The sequence below is a fragment of the Suncus etruscus genome, chromosome 5 (assembly GCF_024139225.1).
Source record: "Suncus etruscus isolate mSunEtr1 chromosome 5, mSunEtr1.pri.cur, whole genome shotgun sequence".
NCBI classification, from domain to species: domain Eukaryota; kingdom Metazoa; phylum Chordata; class Mammalia; order Eulipotyphla; family Soricidae; genus Suncus; species Suncus etruscus.
The window spans coordinates 115,823,528-115,840,319 of record NC_064852.1 but is presented as its reverse complement, the minus strand read 5'-3'; the positions used below and the strand labels follow the sequence as shown (position 1 = coordinate 115,840,319).

Below are 16,792 nucleotides of genomic sequence, written 5' to 3'. Positions count from 1 at the left end.
CTTGAAGCATACTGTCATGGGAATAACTACAGGCTCCATTCATGCTCTTTTACTTTCCCCTAGGTCTTTTTGTGGTGTCTGGAAACTTCCTGCTCAGTAGTGGTTGATAAAATCAGACCTCTGTAACTAGAGATCTTGGTATTTGCACAGGTCATAGGATAGACCTAGGATAGAGTCTTTCTTTATGGTTTTTAGAAGTTCTGTTGTTTTAATCATTCTTCTGTAATTTGGTGGTCTTGGTGTTTGCACTGATCCTAGGATGAAGCCTAGGATAGAGTCATTCATTAGTTCTGCTAATGAAGTTCTGCTCAGTTGCAGTTGTCTCAGTCAGACCTCTGGAACTAGAGATCTTGGTTGTTGTACAGATCGTAGGCCAAACTCTAGGCTAGGGTCTTTCTTATTGGTCCCAGGATAAGTTATTGGACGTCCAGTCATGGTTGTCACAGTCAGTCTTCTGTAGTTAGCGATCCTGGTTTTTGCACAGATCAAAGGATGACATATCTTCTGATTTCATCTTATTATTAGGTGATGAGATAAAACAATCTGCTCTTAGATCAAGTTGTTGCCATTTCCTCATTGTCAGGATGCCATATCAAAACTGGAGCATGTTGGTGTCAGAGCCATATTAAGAATGTCCCAGAGGAAATTTGGTTCCTGGAGCTTTTGTGGAGAATTGTGCCGGTCAGTTCTATGTTTAAGATTTAGGGACCGGGGTTGGATGGTCGCTGTCTAATCACATGGAGTCTAAGTTGGGTCCACGTGACATATGTTCAAGGTGGGAGGTGCCTTGTATTGTAAAATGTATAAGTTCTTATCCCTAGTAGATAAGAGCTTGTTTCTATACGTAAAATTTCCCCTTATTTAGTATGCCTTTGCAGAAAGAAATGGTGCCATTTATATTGCTGTGCATTTGGAATGAAATTGTCAGGCTCCATCATCTCTGTGCCCTGGTTTTGACCTGAGCTTCTATCCCAGGCAAGACTTTTTCTTGTAGGTTTTTGTACCAAGCAGAACCAAAACATGTGAAGTTAAGGAAGAGAAGAAACAAAAACAAGACAATATATATACAAAAATATATATATATAAAGGAAGAAATAAATAAAAATGAATTTTATAAAAGTAATTAAGGGAAAAAAGTGATGTAGGAAACTACCTTACATTTGGGGATAAATAGGTTAAGAAGTAGTAGTATTATAAAGGTATTAAACATACAAAGGAAATATAGGCTTCTCCATTGTCTTTTGAGATATTCTTGTGGGTGGTGGAATCCAGGGCACAGTTTCATCACACACCCTGGTCTAGTTGAGTTTGAGAAATGATTTGCAGCAGAAAGGGCTCGGGTAGAGTTCTTGCACTGGGGGTCCTTCAGGAGTTGAATATGGTATTAATATGTATTGTCCACATATAAGAGAGCGGTGAGAAGGAGGGCCACAGAGCATGAGTCAGCAGGAGTGTTGGTTGTAGTTTCTTGCTGGGGGATGAGATGTGGAGCTGAGAGGGTGTCCTTTTGCTTGGGAGCTGGGTGATGGCCTATTGGGGCCGGAGGTTGGTCTTGGTACCTAATGAGTTAAGAACTGAGGGTAAAGAACATTAATAAGGAGGGATATCAGATTGGGATTGGGGGTGAAGGGATACTAGGATTTCTGAAGGGGGTGAGGAATAGTATATAAGAGGAGCTATATACACTATAGGCATGGATTGTTTAAAATTTACGTTTTGCACTCAGAGGGAGTCTTCTGTTTATGTACTCATGCCAACATAAAGACTTATATTAGTGATCTATTCTTAAATGGTTGTTAAAGATCTGACCCCATAAGATGGGTCTGAGCTCTTAAGGACTGGTTGAATTAAGATAAATAATTAGCTTAGGTATAGCTTAGGAAAGAGAGGAAGGGAGAACAAAAGATAAGAGAGAGGAGAAAAGAAAAAAATAATTAAGTATAGTAAAAATAAATTAAAAAGAAAATAAAGTAAGTCAAATAAAAGAGATTGGGCCGGTGCATCAAAGTTGGGAGGCTTTCCTAGTTTCTAGGTATTTCATCAGTGATGGGGGTGGGCCTTTCTAAATGAAGGTTTCAGGATTAGGTAATGGCTGGAGCATTTTAGGATACACAAAGTTTTTGCGTCTTGAGTACCAAGCAATATGGTAGTGATGTCTATCTATGTAGGTGGCTACCCTATGTGGTATTGTCCGCTGCATCTTATGTATCAAAGTTTCTTTCCTAAAGAGAAACTAACAGTGTGGGTTTTATTTGACAAAGATTGAATTGATGTTGATGAAGAACAGGGAGAAGAAGAAAGTGGAAAAGGAAAGAAGTAAGGAAAATGGAGTGATGAAGAGAGAGAGAGAGAGAGAGAGAGAGAGAGAGAGAGAGAGAGGGGGGGGGGGGGGAAATGTTAATTTGCCAAAACATGTTGATGATTAGGTCCTGTAATATAAATTTGAGGTTTGTAATATAAATTTGAGGATTGTTTCAGTGCTCTGAATGGTCATATGCTTCAGGTTCTAATAGAGGACATAAACCAAAGGAAAAGGTTATATTGGAGTGTTTTATCAAGACATTATAATGCAAATCCCCCTTTGCCCCTGAGGTCAAACCTTTTTGTTACCTACCAAAGACCCTCCCAGAAATGGGAGGTCTTTCTTGTAGGTAAGGTTACACAGGAATAATGAGGGGTCGGGTTACAGTTTGCTAAGATTTTGTTGAGCATTTTTGCATCTATATTAATTAGTGAGTTTGGTCTGTAGTTTTCTTTCTTGGCGGTGTCTTTGCCATCTTTGGGAATGAGTGTGATGTTAGCCTTATAAAAGGAATTAGGAAGGATTCCTGTCTTTTCAATGTTTTGGAAGAGCCTGTGGATCAGTGGTAGTAATTTTTCTCACAATGTTTGATAGAATTTACCTGTAAAGCCATCTGGACCTGGACTTTTGTTCTTGGGGAGTTTCTTAATTACTGATTCAATTTCCTCAAATGTGATTGACCTGTTTAGGCTTTCTACATCCTTCTTATTCAGTCTTGGAAGATGATATTTTTTTCCAAAAATCTGTCGGTTTCTTCTGGGTTCTCTAACCTAACTGAGTATAGTTGTTCATAATAAGTCCTCATGATTTGTTGGATTTCTTGTAGTTCTTTTATTTGTGATACTATTTATTTGGGCTTTTTTTTTTTTTTTTTTTGGTGAGTCTCGCCAGTGGTTTGTATATTTTGTTTATTCTTTCGAAAAACCAACTCCTAGTCTCATTGATTTTTTTATATTGTTTTCTTAGTTTGTATGTTGTTTATTTCTGCTCTGGTTTTTATTATTTCTTGTCTTCTGGTTGTGTTTGGGTTCCTTTGCTGCTGTTTTTCCAGCTCCTTACAGTGTTTCTTTAAACTGTTGATTTTGTCATTTTTCTCTTTCTTGCTTTTGCTGTGTCCCACAGATTTTTGAAAATTTGTCTCTTCATTATTGTTTGTTTCAAGGAATCTTTTTATTTCTTCTTGAGTTCCTCTTTGATTCAGCTGTTGTTGAGCAGCATGTTGTTTAGTCTCCAGGTGTTGAATTTTCCCCATAGTTTCTTTTTACACTCAATCTTGATCTCTGTTGCATAGTGATCTAATGGGGTGCTTCTAATAATCCTTATATTTGTGACTTTGTGCAAGTTAGATTTATATTCTAAGGCATGGTCTATTCTGGAAAAGGTTCCATGTGCACTTGAGAAGAATGTGTATTCTGCTTTCTGGGGTTGGAGGGCCCTATATAAGTTCATTAGTCCTAGTTCTTATAATTTCTCATTTTGGGCTCTTAATTATTTGCTAGTTTTCTGCCTGGTGGATCTATCCAGTAGTGATAGTGGAGTATTGAAATTTCCTACTACTATCATATTTCCTTCCATATGTTTCTCCAGGTTTGTGAGCAAATGCCTTTTATATTTTGCTAGCTCTGCATTTGGTTCCAGGGTTAGTACTTCTTTGTATAGTGTTACCTGATCAGTAAGTAGTGACCCTCTTTGTCTCTGATCAGTGTCTTGAGGTTGAATGCAATTTGGTATAATGTAAGAATGGTTATCTCCGCCTTTTTTTGTTTTCCATTGGCTTGAATATTGATTTCCATCCTTTCATTCTAAGCCTATGTCTATCCTGTACTTTTAGGTGTGTTTCTTGCAGGCAGCAATAATTCGGGTTTTGTTTTCTGATCCAACTCTCTAGTATGTGTTATTTAATGGGAGAGTTTAGTCCATTGACATTTAAGGAGATTATTGACAAAGAGGACTGTTGTGCAGTTGTATTGTGTAGGGTGGTTGTTGTTACAATTGGGTGTTTGGATTTTGTAATAGATCATTTAGAATCGGTTTTGTTTGCATAAATAATGTGAGTTCTTTTTTGTCTAAGAATGTTTTTAGTCCTCCCTCCCAGATGAAGGAGAGTTTTGCCAAGTAGTGGGCTCTAGCTTGGAAGTTTCTTTCATTCAGTTGTTTAAATATGTCATTCCACTCTTTTATTGAGTGGATTGTTTCAAATGGGATATCTGGTTTGATCTTATGTTCCTTCCTTTGTACTTGAGGTTTCTTTCCTCCCTTATTGCTTTAAGGAGTTCGTTTTCTCTCTCTCTCTCTCTCTCTCTCTCTCTCTCTCTCTCTCTCTCTCTCTCTCTCTCTCTCTTTTAAATTAGGGTCTATTTTATTTTGATTTCTTTTCACCTCTTGGATTTGCACCCAGAGGCTGTGAAAGTTTTCTGCTATTATTTACCTCACCACTTGTTCTTCTCCTTTCCTTATTCTGGTATTCCTACAATCCGTAGATTATTTCTTTGGTCTTTGTTCATTAAATACCTAATATTTTCTTCCAATGCTTTACCTCTTATTTTCTTATTGGCTTCTTTGTCATTTTTGGTTTGTAGTTTTTCTTCAAGTTCTTCTATGTGATTCTCCAACTGTGTAATTCTGCTATTATGGCTTTCTAAAACGTTTTTTTATTTCCTTTAATATTGTTTGTATGGAGTTTCTCATTTTCTGTAAAAGTTCTTCTTTGAGTTGGTTGATTTGTTTATCTATGGATTTTTTGAAGTTGCTGGCTAGTGATTCCTTGATTTCTATTGCCATAGCTTTCATTGCTACCTTTAGATCCTCATCTATTGGGCCTGTATATTTTGGTGTGCTTGAAAACTTGCTAGGATCACTCCCTATATCCTATTTGCTAGTGTCTCCTTAGTTTACCCATATTTCTTTGCATTTGGTGTTTTGCTTGTAGTGTTCTGCCTTCAGATCTCAGCCCTCCTTTGTCACCTGTGGCATGGGGCTGGGCTCCTTCTCTGGAGTGTGGCCCTAAGCGTGTATGATGTCTGCAGTTGCTGAGGTTTGGCTCTGCACTCAAGTCTTCTCCCTCACTTTACCAGCCAGAAGGTGTGGGTCCCCACAGCCTTGCCCAGCCATGGCAAGGTTTTTCTTCTCCTCCTATCAGATGGTGTAGGTCACTCCTTCACGCCACCTTCCCCAGCTGCAGTAATGGTTGAGTGCTGGTCTGGGCCTGGGTTGTGTTTCCCTTCACCCTCTCTGTGAGATGGTCTGCCTGCCCCCTTCCCCATCCATGTAAATCCAAAGTAGCAATTTTTAACCTCATAATAATTAGTAAAATCTACCTTGAATCAGTGCCCTGGAAAACAATGATATATTATGTTAATTAGTTGGAGGTAAGACAGATTGTATATGTAGGAAAGTGGGATAGGGTTGATGACATGATTGAAGTACTAAGAAACCTGCTTTTAGAGTACAAATATGGGGCATATCAAGTTATTTTGTCATTTTATTTTTAACATTCATAACCAGAGTAAAGGAAATTTATGAACATAGATATAAATTCTTCCAAATTTGCTGTAACTATATATACTAAATACATTTTATAATCTGAGTAGCTTTTAGAGCAAGGTTAATATATACCAATGGATAAATGTAGAATAATAGAAAACTAAAACTGCTAATTAAAAATTCTTTTTGCATTTTTTGGGCTAACTGTAAGTTATGAAGGACTACTCCTGGCTCTGTGCTACAGGATCACTCCTGGCAGTGTTCAGAGCCCCATATGTGGTGTTGGGGATTGAACCATGGTCAGCCACTTGCACCCTTACCCTATCTTAGGCTCCCTTTAACTAATACATTTTTATTTTCCTATATGTAGGTAAAAAGGTGTTACCCCTCCCCCAACTTCCTGCCTATCTCACCTGGAAAGGGAGACCCACCCACAGCTGGGAGGGTTCTTTGGTTGGTAATTTAGAGTGGCATAAGGGGAGGGATGAGAGAAAGAGGCAGGAATGAAGGAGATCAGAGACACAGGTTGGGTGGAGAGAGGATGATTATCTTAGCAAGGGTCTCAAACTCACGGCCCGCAGACCGCAGATGGCCCCTCCGTACAACATTTTGTGGCCCTGTCCTAGAGGAATCTTTTTTTGTTTTGTTTTGTTTTAGTTGTTTGGGTCACACCCCCCAATGTTCAAGGCTTACTACTGACTTTGCACTCAAGAATCACCCTGACTTTGCCTCCTGCGGCCCCCAGGTAAATTGAGTTTGAGACCCCCTGGCTTAGAGACTATGTGAGGAATATGTACATGTCGATTAGAGCTGGATTTCTCTTGAAACTTCATCTGACTTTCTGTGGATCATTTCTTTGTCATCACCCTGATACCTACAGACCCATCAGGCTTTAGGGGCTGCAGGTGCCAGGCTGGGCTAAGAAAGGCCTTCCACTTTTAGGACTTTATAATTAATACAACAAAAAGGTACCAATTTTTTTTATAACTACTAAGTATAATATGAGAAATACTAGAATATTGCTAGACATTGTGACATTTTTCATTCTCAAAACACTCAGAGAGGGCCCGGAGAGATAGCACAGCGGTGTTTGCCTTGCAAGCAGCCGATCCAGGACCAAAGGTAGTTGATTCGAATCCCGGTGTCCTATATGGTCCCCAGTGCCTGCCAGGAGCTATTTCTGAGCAGACAGCCAGGAGTAACCCCTGAGCACCGCCGGGTGTGGCCCAAAAACCAAAAAAAAAAAAAAAACAAAAAAAAAAACAAAAAACAAACAAAAAAAAAACCACTCAGAGAATCTTGAGTAGAAATTAAAATTGTGGGAAAAATATGTTCTTTATTATTATTGTTTTTGCTTTTGAGCCACACCCCGCTGTGTTCAGTTTATTCCTGGCTCTGAGATCAGGGATCACTCTTAGCAGAGCTCATAAAGGGAACCATATAGGTTGTTGGGGGTCAGTCAAATCCAGATGAACAATGTACAAGACAAGCTTTCTGAAGGTAAGTCTTTTCATACCAATTCTCTGTGGAAGATTCAGAGCTTGATTCTTGTTAGTATTTTGGGGACCATTCAAACTAGCAAGATGTATTTAGAGCTAAGCTAGGCCCTGTAAAGAGAGAAGTGAAGGCTAGTTTAAGTGGAATTGTCACAAAGATAAGAGGTTGACTTTTTCCCTAGACTCAGTGCCTCCAACACACACACACACACACACACACACACACACACACACACACACACACACACGCTGCTCCATATCTTGTTGCTGAGTAAAAATCAAATGTGTGGATGTATCAAGTGTGTTCATCCTTTCACCCACTGAGAAAATTTTGGATTGTTCCTAGAATTTTAGTGTGAACAGCAAGATGTTTTGTCAATATGACCATCCATGTACTGGTTTTATGTGAATGAAGTATTTCGTTTCTTTCAAACAGTACTTCAAAGAATGATCAGTAGGTCATATGGTTAGTACTTAGATATATGTGCACATATGTATATTTTTTGAGTCACAGCCCATGGGTGCTTAGGACTTACTGATCACTGTGCTCAGAGGTCACTCCTGGTGGTTTTCAAGGGACTATATCCACAAATGTTAGGGATTGAACCCAAGTGTAAGGCAAGCACGCTATCAATGGAACTACCTCTGACTTGCATGTTACATGTTTTTTTTTGTTTTATTTGGGGGGAGGGGTGACTCAGTGATTACAGAGTGCTCAGGGATTACTCCTGCTTTGTGCTCACGATTATTCTTGGCAGTGCTTGGGGGTCCATTTGGGATGCCAGGGACTGAACTTGGGTTGGCCGCATGCAAAGCATATACCGCATGCAAAGCATATATATGCTATCATTCTGGTCCCCTAAATGTATATATTGAGAAATTGAGGTGGCTCTCATGGAGGTACCTAGCTCAAGGCTGGGGAGCAAAAAGCAGCATGTTGTGCCCTGTGCTGCCCAGATAATCGAACAGCACAGTCAGGATGGCTAAAGGTGACCAAAGAAGCCAAAGGGAAGATGCCTGCATATGCCTTCTTTGTGCAGGCCTGCAGAGAAAGAAGAAAAACCCTGAAGTTTTTGTCAATTTTGCTGAGTTCTCCAAGAAGTGCTCCGAGAAATAGAAGACCATGTCTGGGAAGGAGAAGTCCAAGTTTGACGAGATGGCCAAGGCCAACAAAGTTCACTATGACCGCGAGATGAAAGATTATGGGCCAGCCAAGGGTGGCAAGAAAAAGAAGGAACAAAATGCCCCTAAAGACCACTGTCTGGATTCTTCCTGTTTTGTTCTGAGTTTGGCCCCAAGATAAAGTCATGAAACCTGGCATCTCCATCGGGGATGACGAAAAAGCTGGGGGAGATATGGAACAACCTGAGTAACAGTGAAAAGCAGCCCTACAACATGGGCAGCCAAACTAAAGAAGTATGAGAAGGTTGTCGCCAACTATAAGTCAAAAGGAAAGTTTGATGTGCCAAGGGCTCTGCAAAAGTTCCAGGAAAAGGTGGAAGAGGGAGACGAGGAGGAGGAGGAGGAGGAGGAAGAGGCGGTGAAGAAGGAGGAGGAGAAAGAAGATGAATAAACTGTATCCCCATCTCTTTAGTGCTCTAACCATCGCTAACTGTTGCCCTCATTAGATTCCATTACACTCAGTCATGATCATATCATAGTCTCAAAAGTGTTCTAGCAATTGTCAGTGGTTTACATGACATGGCAAAGGGTGTCCAAAATACCTCGAAACTGTATCAAAGCTGTACATAGTTCCCAACATTTTTCAAAAGAAAAGGCTTGTTGGGCCGGAGAGATAGCATGGAGGGTAAGGCATTTGCCTTTCATGCAGAAGACCATTGGTTCGAATCCCAGCGTCCCATATGGTCCCCCGAGCCTGCCAGGAGCGATTTCTGAGCAGAGAGCCAGGAGTAACCCCTGAGCACCACCGGGTGTGACCCAAAAACAAAACAAAACAAAACAAAGGCTTGTGTTCTCACTGTGCACTTTGCTGTTGGCATAACAAGGCATTTTAAGGTATTCTCTGTTCTTTGGTTCTTTCCTTTATTTATTTATTTTTTTGTTTTTTTGTTTTTGGTTTTTTTTTTTTTTTTTTTTTTTTTTTTTTGGTTTTTGGGCCACCCCAGCATTGCTCAGCGGTTACTCCTGGCTGTCTGCTCAGAAATAGCTCCTGGCAGGCACGGGGGACCACATGGGACACCAGGATTCAAACCAACCACCTTTGGTCCTGGATCGGCTGCTTGCAAGGCAAACACCGCTGTGCTATCTCTCCGGGCCTGGTTCTTTCCTTTATTACAGTGGTGTTAACTGTATGGTTCTTGGCTAAAAAAAAATTTGAGTTCTCAACTGTACCTAATTATAGTTTGTAAAAAAAAAAAAATAGCAAAAAAAAAAACACTTGATGCTCACAGTGTGGTGACAGTGGGGGCAGTGGGATGATTCCCTGTCAGGGAGGTAGCTTAGGTTGAAGCGGCAGGCAGGACCCTGGGACCTTGGAGGGCGTGTCCTTGGAGGGACCTGCTGTTTGGTTGTGTATATAGTGACCTAGTATTCTGCTGACATTCTTAGCTGTGGAAAAAGGAGGGATCAGCTGGCATAAAAAGTGTTGGGAGTTTTCTTTGTTCTGTGGGGTAATTATCAACTTTGTTGTACGACCAACTTTGAAACTCAGCTGAGAGCTGCTGCACCAATGAGAGTTCAGACCTTCTGTACTAAAAAATTTACAACATTCTGTTATTTTTTGGTGTATGTTTAGAATACGGACTTGTTTTTGAAGTTAAATAAACAGTATTAAGTTTTGGTTTGTTTTTTTTTTAAATAAATTGCAGATATTTTTAGAAATTTCTTCTAGCAGTGTTTGAGAGATTCGGTGTTTTGGCAACATCAATAGCATTTACTATTATCACTTGTTTTTATTTAGTTTTTTTTAAATAAGTATATGATGATATTTTATTGTGTGTTGTAAGTTTTCTTTTTGAGTGAAATTACTTATGTTTATTTAGTTTCCATATAGGAACATGTATAGATATGATTGATTTATAAAAGTAAAATTAAAAATAGATAATTATTATTACTACTACTGTACTGAGATTTTAGAGGAGAAATTTGAGTCAACTTCTGTGTTTAAATATAATCTTAATGATGAAAATCAAGAGTATATTTTATACAAAAACTATTTTATAAATGTCAAAATACTAAAATAAGAATCTAAATGAGGAAAATGAGACCAGTATTAAAAACTTCCAAATGTAGCAGTCGAAGCACCATTGGGAGAGAGAGTGACCAAGCACCATCATTGCATTTCTTATGTGGGGGAGAGAGAGGGAGGGAGACAGGCAGGGAGAAGGGGAAAAGATGGGAGTGAGTGAGAATGAATCTTGCTCTGCTCTGCTCTTTTCCTGGGTGCTTCCAATAATTGCCAGATTCTCCTTTTTATACTTAGGTCTGTTGTCATAGGGGGGTTATCCCAGTCTAGGAGGCTGTGTCCTACTCCAACTGCCATTAGGGGGTACCCCTTAAAGGTATATTGACTAATTCCCTTAAATACATCAACGGTATGATCTTAAAGATTCATGAATTTTCCTTTTCCCATAGATATATTGAAGGTATCTTGTGGTTAACAAGATAATTTCTTGTGAGGTCAATTCATATTTTAGTGATTCTTGTACATTAGTTAAAAGAAAATATACAAGTATTGTGAAGTGGGTAGAAAAGCTGAAATGCACCTTTTTTTGTTATTGTTGTTGTTTTAGGCCATTCCTGTATGTGCTCTCTGATTACTCACTGCTCTATGCTCAGGTATCATTCCTGGTAGCACTGTGTTCCCATCTTGGCTTCAGAGATTAAACCTGGGCCAGTGGTGCATGGCAAGTGCTGTCCCCATTGGACTATCCTCAGTACTGGAATGCACTCTTGGATATCAACTCCACTCAAAGCGCAGAGTCCCAATGGGAGGGAGCCATCAGCGCCCAGCTTCTCCCAGAGATGAAAGGATTTGGAGTGCACTTTCAGTACTCCTGCTTGAGCACTCCCAGGGGAGTTGGGCTCCCAGTATAAAAGATCTGAAAGCTTTAAGGACTTGCATTTATGATTCCCAAGGGACTAAGATAAGGAAAAGTTCTTAATTGGAACACAGGCACTTTCAGTGAAGACTCCCCAGGGCTCAGGGCAGAGAGAACAGGCAATAATGCTGTCTTTTGGTGCTCCTCCAAAAGAGATGGATGTTGGTTTGCAGAGCAACAAGGGCAGTACCAGTAGTGCATATGGGTTATGCAGTGCCATGGACTGAGCCTTGGGCTCCCACATGCAACACATATGCTTTACTATTTGTGCTACAGAGCCCAGCCCTCACCTGCATACTTGAGCAGCTGCTCCTGGAAAGCTGGTTTCTAATTGCCTTCTTCCTAGGAGTTGGCTGTGATCAGACTGAGCCTGGGAGAGTCAGGAACACTCTCTGTTTTTGCCTTCCTCCCACTCTTAAACCGAACTAAGTCTCCATCCACACTCTTCTATATGTTCAACTTATATGGTAGTCATCCAAGAGATGGACTCAAATCACTTTGTTTGGATAGTTGGTGACTCTTGTCACTTCAAGTTCTCTACTCTGTGGTAGTTAAAAGGATCATGACTACATCCTTAGCAAGCCCCAAAGCAAAGGAAGCAGAAGAAAAACACCCATTTCTCAATCTTCATTGAAAAGATGTTTTCTGTATACCTCACACAGACCTAAATTACCATACATCTAAGTTCTGATTGTGATCTTAGTCTAGAAAATTTGAAGGCATCCTTCTCATGCCTTCAGTGTTTACTTAACAACAAGAAGGTTGACTCTACAGTAAATCCTTAGTTGAAGCTTCTATTTAGCAGTCCAGTTTTTTGTTTGTTTCTGTTTTGTTTTGTTTTTGGACCACACCTGGCAATACTCCTGTCTCTGTACTCAGGAATCACTCCTGGCACTGTCCAGGGGAACACAGGTCATGATCTGCCCACCTACAATAATAAAAACAAACAAAACCATTTCTTCCCATTAGTCATTATAAATTATAAGGCTAGTAGAAAGTGTGGGGGGTGTGTGTGTGGGTGTGTGGGTGTATGCATGCCTGTTTGAATTACATCTGGTGAGACTCAGGTGTTACTTTTTACTGTGCTCTAGGGACCAGGTAGTGCCAGGGATCAAATCCAGAGCTTCCACGTGCAAAGCACACTTTCTAGCCTTTGAGCTATATTCCTAGCCCCACCTAAAATTTCATAATTTCTTTGAATAGATAATTGTGAAATATCTTGCATAATGCTCAGATGATTTCATGTAATAGTTATTTTTATATTTAATATTCATTGTGATTTATATTGACTATTATATCTAATAAATTAAGCATATGTAACAGATTATCATTTACTGATTCTAATATATATATATATATATATATTTTATTTGTTTTTTGGGTCACACCCAGCAGCGAACGGGGTTACTCCTAGCTCTGCGCTAAAAAATCACTCCTGGCAGGTTCAGTGGACCATATGGGATGCCAGGATTTGAACCACCGTCTGTCCTGTATTGGCTGCTTGCAAGGCAAGTGCCCTAACACTGTGCTATCTCTCCGGCTCTTTTGTATTACTTGTTTAGAAATTACAGAGAGCAGGGCCAGAGTGATAGGGCAGCGGTAGGGTGTTTGCATGTGGCTGATCCAGGACGGACCTCGGTTTGATCCCTGGAGTCCCATTTGGTCCCCCAAGCCTGCCAGGAGCGATTTCTGAGTGCAGAGCTAGGAGTAACCCTGTTCGTCCCAAAAACCAAAAAAAAAATTACAGAGAACGCAAACCACAGTGGCAGAAAAGATGAAAGGGAGAGAGAGAGAGAGAGAGAGAGAGAGAGAGAGTGATGAGTGAGAGAGAGAGAAGTAAAAAGCTTGCCTGCGCCAGAGGCAGATGTGGGGGAGAGGGGAATGGGGGGAGAGAAACTGAGGACACTGGTGATAGGAAATGTGCACTGGTGAAAGGTAGTGTACATTGTATGACTGAAACACAGTCATGAACAATTTTTTAATCACAGTGCTTAAATAAAGTAATTGCATAAAAAAAGAAAGAAAGAAACTACAGAAATAGTACAGCGAGTAGGGCCTTTGTCTGCATATGCTAACCTGAGTTCAATCCCTTGGGTCCTTAAGTATGCCAGGAGTGATCCCCTGAACAGAGCTAGGAGTAAGCCCTGAGTATTCCCAGGTGTAATACTCAAAGAAATTAGAAGGCTAGTAGAAAGATGCTATATATTCTCTAATTTCTGAACATAATAGGCAAAACTTAAAATGTTCCAGTGGAGTGCTAATGATGTGATTCAGTGGCAAAGTGCTTTGCATGAGACTTTGTTTTGATCCCTGACAATGAAAAACATCATAGTGGATTCTTTCTTCTTATTATTTAAAGATTGTTATTACAGGGCTGAAGAGGTAGCACAGCAGTAGGGTGTTTGCCTTGCTCACAGCCAATTTAATTCATGATGGATGGTGGTTCGAATCCTGGCATCCCATATGGTTCCCCATGCCTGCCAGCAATGATTTCTGAGCACAGAGTCAGGAGTAACTCCTGAGCACCGCTGGGTGTGACCAAAAACTTTTGTTATTACAGTAGCTAGATATATAGCATTTGCCTTAAAAATAGCTGGCCTGTGTACGATTCTTAGCACTGCATATGGTTCCCTGAACAATACCAGGAGTGTTAACTGAGCATAGAGCCAGGGCTAAGCTTTGAGCACTTCTGAGCATGGCCCAAAAATGTGGTCAGCAATTTAATTATATGCCTGTTTTCTACAGTGTAAATATGTAAAATGCTAATGGGGCTCTATTTTTATAACTCCAAATCTCCATTTTAGGTTTGATCCAGACCGATTTGATGCTGAATCGGTGATGAAAACTTTCTCCTTGCTTGGATTCTCTGGCACCCGTGAATGCCCAGAGTTGAGGTGAGATGCTAAAGGCAAAGGAGTAATATCAGGCTTTGTGCTTAACCTTCATTTTACAAGTTACAACTTTATTTGAGTAACTTTGATTGACAATATTGGTAGTTTCATGCATACAGTGTTCTAGCACCACATATCCCACCAGTGTCTCGTTGTCCATCCCCCTCCCAGCTCTCCACTTGGAATTCTGATGATCACCATTATTGAGACTTAGCAATTTATAGCACTATAATATAAATTCTTAATATTTAATAACCAGTTCTCTTTCTGCCTAGGTTTGCATATACGGTAGCCACAGTACTTCTGAGTGTCCTGCTGAGGAGACTGCATCTATGTTCAGTGGAAGGACAGGTTATTGAAACCAAGTACGAACTGGTAACATCATCCAGGGAAGAAGCCTGGATCACTGTCTCAAAGAGACATTAAACTTTTATATCTTGAACTTTGTTGAGAAGAAACTAATTAGAAAAATCTGTATTGGAATCTTTATAAACTACATTTTATTGTATAATAGAAACACCTAATTGTAAACAATACTTCATTATGTAAATTCCTATTTTTACAGTTATATTTTCTTTATGTATGATTTATACTTACTGTATAAATAAAGGAAACTTCTTTTGTTTTGTTTTCTGTTTGGGGTCATACTTAGCAATGTTCAGGGGATACTCCTGGCTCTGTGCTCAGGAATCTGTGCTCAGGGACCATAATGAATGCCAGGAATTGAACCTAGGTTGGCTACGTGCAAGGCAAGTGTCTTACTCTCCTTTCTTTCTAGACTCAATAGAGTTAATTTTATTTTTTTTTGTTTGGTTTTTTTTTTTTTTTTTGGTTTTTGGGTCACACCTGGCAGTGCTCAGGGGTTACTCCTGGCTCCATGCTCAGAAATCGCTCCTGGCATGCTCAGTGGACCATATGGGATGCCGGGATTCAAACCAATGACCTTCTGCATGAAAGGCAAACGCCCTACCTCCATGCTATCTCTCCAGCCCCAATAGAGTTAATTTTAATTAGAAGCATTCTCCTTTTAAATTTCCTTTTATGACTTTTTTTGTTTGTTTGCATTTGGGGGGGTCACATCCTGCAGTTTAGGGCTTACTCCTGGCTTTGTGCTCAGGGATCACTCTTGGTAGTCCTTGAAGAAGCTTATGTGGTGTTGAGGATTGAACCCAGATCAGCTGTGTACAAGGCAAGTGACTTTCCAACTGTATTATCTCACTGGCCCACCTCATAACTTTTTATTTTTGTTTTGAGGCCATACCTTGTAGGGGCAATTTCTAGCTCTGTGCATAGTATTCACACCTATAAGTGCTTGGGGATTGCTAGGATTCAAGTTAGAGTCCTGGAATAGCCACAATTGAATCTTTTTACTGTCTGGCCTTAGTTCTGTTTTTTTGTTTTTTGTTTTTTTAGTTTTATGTCTAAGATAAATATTCTTAAGAGAATATTTCTTGGGCCCGAAGAGATAGCACAGCGGCGTTTGCCTTGCAAGCAGCCGATCCAGGACCAAAGGTGGTTGGTTCGAATCCCGGTATCCCATATGGTCCCCCGTGCCTGCCAGGAGCTATTTCTGAGCAGACAGCCAGGAGTAACCCCTGAGCATCGCTGGGTGTGGCCCAAAAAACGAAAAAAAAAAAAAATTTCTTTTTGGGGCCGGGAAGGTGGCGCTAGAGGTAAGGCGTCTGCCTTGCAAGTGCTAGCGTAGGACAGATCGCGGTTCGATCCCCCGGCTTCCCATATGGTCCCCCCAAGCCAGGGGCGATTTCTGAGCGCATAGCCAGGAGTAACCCCTGAGCGTCAAACGGGTGTGGCCCAAAAACCAAAACCAAAACCAAAAAAAAAAAAGAATATTTCTTTTCCATTATGTAGGAATCACATTTTCTAGCACTAATAAAAGATTAAAATAGTAGATCAAGGGCCGGCACAATAGCACAGCAGTAGGGTGTTTGCCTTGCATGCGGCAGATCCAGGACACACCTGATTCAATCTCCGGCATCCCATATGGTCACCCTAGCCAGGAGCAATTTCTGAGCACAGAGCCAGGAGTAACTCCTGAGTGTCACTGGATGTGCCCCCCCCAAAAAAAATAGTGGATCAGAAATAATGCAGGGGGAAAGGCATTGGCCTTGTTTCTCATTTGACCCTAGAACAGTAGATGACCCTTAAGCACAGCCAGGAGTGGTCCCTGAGCACGAACCAGTAATAAGACCTGAGCACAGCCAGGGTAAGTTCTCCTCCTCCTATGTAAGTGAACTCCTGATTTGTACTTCCAATAATTTTGAGAATTTTACTTCTTGGATTAATAATTAAACACTTAAGTATTATTATTATTATTATTAGATTTAAGTTAATTGACTCACCCACCTTGCATTTTCTATTTTGAGGTCTTTAAAAACAGGTATTTGTTTAATGACTTATATGACTCATCATTTGGAATGATTTAGAGCATAATATAGTTGATATTTAATATATTTTGAAGTGCTCCTCGTGATAACTGAAACTGGGGCCTTCATTACTTGTTTGTTGGAAATTTTAATACTGTATTACTCAACTTTTTCA

General features: G+C 40.2%; 1 protein-coding gene and 1 pseudogene across 2 annotated transcripts in view; both read left to right on the top strand.

Annotated features, from left to right (window-relative positions):
• The window catches only part of LOC126008969 (cytochrome P450 20A1), an 80,022-nt gene extending 65,325 nt beyond the window's left edge, over window positions 1–14,697 (top strand). For both annotated transcript variants that reach the window (XM_049773295.1, XM_049773294.1), the window contains 2 exons: window positions 14,147–14,236; window positions 14,509–14,697. In XM_049773295.1, the coding sequence (XP_049629252.1) occupies window positions 14,147–14,236; window positions 14,509–14,659 (241 nt within the window). In that variant the 3' untranslated portion in view covers window positions 14,660–14,697. The remainder of the gene's footprint in view (window positions 1–14,146; window positions 14,237–14,508) is intronic.
• Window positions 8,261–8,854, top strand: LOC126008978 (high mobility group protein B3-like; annotated as a pseudogene).
• Window positions 14,698–16,792: the final 2,095 nt, after the last annotated feature.